The sequence below is a fragment of the Argopecten irradians genome, unplaced genomic scaffold (assembly GCF_041381155.1).
Source record: "Argopecten irradians isolate NY unplaced genomic scaffold, Ai_NY scaffold_0765, whole genome shotgun sequence".
In the NCBI taxonomy this organism is placed as follows: Eukaryota; Metazoa; Mollusca; class Bivalvia; order Pectinida; family Pectinidae; genus Argopecten; species Argopecten irradians.
The window spans coordinates 1-5,751 of record NW_027188232.1 but is presented as its reverse complement, the minus strand read 5'-3'; the positions used below and the strand labels follow the sequence as shown (position 1 = coordinate 5,751).

General features: G+C 36.8%; 1 protein-coding gene across 1 annotated transcript; it reads left to right on the top strand.

Annotated features, from left to right (window-relative positions):
- Positions 1-1,291: 1,291 nt before the first annotated feature.
- LOC138313605 (low affinity immunoglobulin epsilon Fc receptor-like) lies at positions 1,292-5,748 on the top strand. Its single transcript, XM_069253964.1, has 5 exons — positions 1,292-1,444; positions 1,984-2,063; positions 4,537-4,627; positions 4,769-4,970; positions 5,444-5,748. The coding sequence occupies exons 1-5, from the start codon at positions 1,384-1,386 to the stop codon at positions 5,469-5,471; spliced, it is 462 nt and encodes a 153-aa protein (XP_069110065.1). The 5' UTR covers positions 1,292-1,383; the 3' UTR covers positions 5,472-5,748.
- The last annotated feature ends 3 nt before the right edge of the window (positions 5,749-5,751 follow it).

The window sequence follows — 5,751 nt, the reverse complement described above, 5'->3', positions numbered from 1 at the left end:
TAAACACAGTGCTGTTTCCATATCATTCACAATGTGATGAAAATGGCAAACTACCATGGTGAACCAAGAAGACCAATTGCAATTTCAGAAAGCTCAGGTGCTTTAAAATAATTGAAAACAATAAACAAATTGTCGCTAACACAAATTGGCTGCCTGTCGGTGCTTCTTGTTTTCTGACAAATGTTTTAGTACCTTCTGAGAAACAGCGGTATCAAACTTCAACTATCAAAATCATATGGCTGGCTATTGTTTTGTTAACCGAACTTTTTTGTGTGAAATTTCCAAACGGTTTCCTATATGAATAGCAAGGGAAATCGACATTTTATATTTAAATTGACATTAGAACAATGGTAGTAACAACCTTCAGCGTCATCAAAATAGTCAATTGACTGCCTGTAAGCCATGACTGTATCTTGTTATTGATTCGCCTCAAAAATAATATGAATTCACATTGGGCCCTATAGGGAAACCTATGTAAAAATGACAGTGTTACAATGGTACTTTTTCTACCAATAACGAGAACATAATAAAAATGTTCCTGGATTTTCGGCTTTTAAGTCCTTTGCTAAAATATGAATGCGTAAACATTGTACTATATCTATTAAGGTGGTAAAACTGACAATGGCGAACATAGTTTCAACTGTATTATGTCTAAAATCAGCAAAACATTATGGATGTATTTCCAAGGACTGGTGGGTCTTTATTTTGACTGACCAATACATATTATGAACTCATGATTGATCAACTAACATCATTTACTTAGTGTTCAAAAATATTTTGCATGAAGATACCTTATAGGGTTAGTTCCATATTGTATACAATTCAGAACATCCAATTTTTCAAGAAGTGTGTCACAGTGACATAGCTTAAGCATTTGTTCTATTTTTGACATTAAAAATTTAAATGATTTAGGTGTATCATTTCATTAACTGGTATTGTCTTTCAGCGATAGCATCTTCTGGCTAAAATAGGCTTTTATGTTAAATCATTTAGTAGCATGAGATAAGCTCAAACAGAACCTACACTGCAGGGAGTATGTAGGAATTTAATGCCCCGCAGCATGATCGTAAAAGGCGACTTAATTTGCGATCTTGATCCTCTTGGTTCTAAGTAAAAATACATCATAAAGTTTCTTTGTTAGAAACACTGTGACTACAAACCAGTTATTTTCAAAATATTAACTCTTACATTTTACACTAAACTAAATGTTGAATACATGATGTCATTGCTAGAAGCCATGCAAAATGCAGGTAAATATATTTGAAACAGACTATAATTGTTGTAAAAACCTTCCTTTTCTATGTTATGTGAGAACACACCATCACTATTGATAGGCCACGTTGACAGTGTGACATCCGATCCCGCATATAATCATTTAACAACATGTCTACGTGGGGTATCGTGTCGTTTGTTGTGCTGGCAGCGCTTACTGCAAACTCAAATGGTAACGTATGAAATTATAGTTACATTTTTATATCTTGTGATTCATTTATTGGTATAAATTATCAGAATGTTCTGGTAAACTGAAATTATTTAGCATTTTACCGTTGGTGTCATTTGGTATTTCAAACAACTCTCTTACGAATTCGTGTTGAATCTCATTATGTTTTTGATAGCAAAAGTGAAAGTATTTTTTCTATGTAAGCATCAATGTTACTTCCTATATGACTGTAACTTCACTTAGCTTTGTTTCAATCTTTATAGTTTCAAGAAAAAACACTCTCCTGTCAATATGTGAATGGTAGCCAGGTTAATCTGGCCCCTGGTAACAGAAGTTTTTTAGAACATGAAATAATGTATTTGCCTTTAAAACCAGTAATTAACACCAAACGTTATCGTATCGAAAAGGTGACGGTCGTACTTTTATTTACAAATTTGCAACGCCAAAATAGCGACACTTTGATACTACAACTTCGGTACTACCAAATTGACTTCATAACAGTGATATGATGTAATTTATACTTTACGTGTTGGTAAGAGCAGGCTGTCCGGATGGATGGGCAAATCACCAGCAATCGTGTTACTTCTTCAGTCAGGACAAACTGTCATGGACGGGCGCAATCGTAAGTTGTTCCGGTCGTAGATACACCCTTTAGTTTTATCGATTTCACCATTTTTATTGTGTGCTAGAGATCAACCATGACGTTTATGTAACAAACTAGTGGTATTTGACATATTTTCTGTTATATCTATCTGTGTAATACTACCTGGTCTGGGCAATAACTCATGCCTCTTGATGCTGTATTGCATGGCTACCCAATATAAGAATAAGAATATCCCTATTCTTCAAATCCACATATGAAAGAGTCTTATACTATTACTTGGATTTAGTTTATTTCAACACAGGGAGAATAAATGTACATACTACGTTACCATATATACATTAACGTACACACTATCTCATCAGTACCTCATATCAGTAAGAGTAATGGTCATTTCAGACGACTTCCCGACGAATGGTATCAAAAACAGGGGCAGACGTATTAGTATTATTCTTCAGTTCCGAAAAATTTCCATGGTATTATACCCTATATGTAATTAAGTACTGATTATGCAAGTACCAAACGCAATATTTTGATAAGCGGTTATACGTCAGTTATTGTTCAAATGATGGGTATCGTTCATGCTCCGTCGGTGGTGGGGCATCTTGAAGTTTATAAACGAGTGATTGCATACAAAATAACTAATGCTACTGAAATATATTTCTATAATGACTGCCTTATGTTGATGGTAGAGAGTTGCAGGTGTGGTTCGTTCAGTGATTATTCAATCTGTGTTTCAAAATGTTCACATTTTCAGTATTGACCACATGCTGCAAGAAGAGCTGAATGTGGTCGATAATGCATTTCAAAGTTTCACATTGTAACCTATAAACATGGGGCTCCACCTAACACGCAAAAACAGGCACGACTAATCAGCAAATTTAACACACAAAACCCACTAAAGCCAATGAAACCGTATCTATTATTAGGTAACTGGAATGTGGACGAACCAGTAGATTTGGACTTTATCACAATAAAGAAACATGTACAGATACGTAATAAATACAGGACAGGTAAATCCACCCACTGTTACTTGATCATGGTTGTTATTTACACTGTATTACAACACGCCTTTATCTGGTAAGCAGTAGTATCTGGAAGCAATGTACAAAGGAACTGCACACAAAGCTTTGGGGTGTCATCTCAATGTGCGATGCACTTTATATCTTTTTAGATAATAAATGACAAAAGTATGAGACCATCATATCGCAATAATTATAAATTAGTCAAATAACAGATAATTGTTATAGGACACTATATACACAATCAGGTATAACCATTATAAAAGACTAGCTAACAAACTAAAGACAATTAATTACATGTAAAAATAAAACCAAAGTATCGGCACACAATAAATGTCTAGGAGAGAATGCAACAGAAAACGCTATGCTAACAAGCAGACAAAAGCACTAATGAGGAAGGAGGTATGTATTTGCACGTCTTTGCTGCACGGGCGTTTTCCAAAACAATGACGTTAGTACGTGGCGAAAAGCACTAAAATACAACTACCGCTAAAATAAGTATAGTAATTGGTATTTACGTAAACTGTAACGCTAACACCATCTCATGCAAATGCAATGTACTATATAATTATTGTGTCAGATATAAACTTTAGAACGGACTCTGCTTCCTTCCTATCCACCTCGGTCCCAGGTGTAAATCGCTTTCTTTACCCCCGGGAACATATACCACAGTTACCTATTAATTAGTTAAAAATGATTGTAGGTCAATATGGCTGACCTGTTGATCCCCTACATCCTCTGTGGCCCCTCATCGCCCGTTGTAAGGTCCGGCGTCAATGTGTGTTGCTCGTCATGTTTATCCCCTACATCCTCTGTGGCCCCTCATCGTCCAGTGTAAGGTCCGGCGTCAATGTGTGTTGCTCGTCATGTTAATCCCCTACATCCTCTGTGGCCCCTCATCGTCCAGTGTAAGGTCCGGCGTCAATGTGTGTTGCTCGTCATGTTAATCCCCTACATCCTCTAGATCTGTGGCCCCTCATCGTCCAGTGTAAGGTCCGGCGTCAATGTGTGTTGCTCGTCATGTTAATCCCCTACATCCTCTGTGGCCCCTCATCGTCCAGTGTAAGGTCCGGCGTCAATGTGTGTTGCTCGTCATGTTAATCCCCTACATCCTCTAGATCTGTGGCCCCTCATCGTCCAGTGTAAGGTCCTGCGTCAATGTGTGTTGCTCATCAATCCTCAAAACCACAGGCGCATGTATTTTGCTTTAATAAAGATATTATAATAAGTGTTTCGGTAACATTGAAATTATATTGTTACCAAGGCATACCATCAGATTATCTTAGTCTGCAAATGCCTGTGCTCTCATCTTGAATTACTTCTTTGCCTCATAATGAGTCCATCGATATCTCGCCGCGATTTACCTGCATGTAAGACGATTTGGGTCACTGCATACCATCTTTTGTCGTATGACGATTTTTTTCCTAAACGATGTCGACTGAAATGAGCTTCAGATTTCCCTTAAATTGCAGGTCGTGTGTAAATTACTTGGCGGATACCTGGTCGAAGTTCAGAACGATTTAGAGAAAAACTTTCTACACAAAACAATCAGCCAACAAGACGGTAATGTCATTAACGAACTTCTCTAGATCTATTATCATGATAACGGTTCTCAATTTAAGGCACTTTACGAAGAATTGTACAATTATAAGTATCCTTGAAATAATAGGAAACATGTCATCATTTGATTGTGTTTTTCTGTAGAGCACTATTGGATTGGGGCGCACGATGCGGTAAAAAAAGGCTCGTTTGTTTGGGCGACTTCCCAAGAACCAGTATCAGACAATGTTATTGTTCGTTCTCCGGATAACTCCAGGAATAACGAGAGATGCGTCGAAATCGATAACAATGGCAAATGGAACCACAACGATTGCATGGCAGTATTGCAGTACGTCTGTGAACGTCCGTAAGTACAGTATTTAGATTTCAGTACGTCTGTGAACACCCGTAAGTATTTTGATTTCATTACGTCTGTGAACAACCGTAAGTATTTTGATTTCAGTATGTCTGTGAACACCCGTAAGTATTTTGATTTCATTACGTCTGTGAACACCCGTAAGTATTTTGATTTCAGTACGTCTGTGAACACCCGTAAGTATTTTGATTTCATTACGTCTGTGAACACCCGTAAGTATTTTGATTTCATTACGTCTGTGAACACCCGTAAGTATTTTGATTTTATTACATCTGTGAACACGCGTAAGTATTTTGATTTCAGTACGTCTGTGAACACCCGTAAGTATTTTTTAATTTCATTACATCTGTGAACGTTCGTACGAATTTGATTCAATTACATCTGTGAACATTTATAGGTATTGAATGAAGCCATCAAGAAACTGACATTTCACAGTCTTAATACAAGGTTTTGTTTTCTTTTAGGGCCAACATTGAAGAGATGGTTGGTTGATTGTAATTGGAACCCGACGGTATTGTCAAAGCATGACCTTAGCATGACCTTCACATGTCAAATGCCTTGTGATAATAGCAGTTATCTATAACAAATCATCTCTTAATAATATTTTCTATCCTTATTGTATAATCCACTCATTATATATTTGCAGAGCTAGAGGCGCAACGGGCCTGTATATACACGTAGTTGTCAAAAATCTTATCTTTATGGCTACAAGAAATACAAAATTATGTCATTTCTGAAGTCTTGTTATAACGAAATCATGCATGTAACGAGA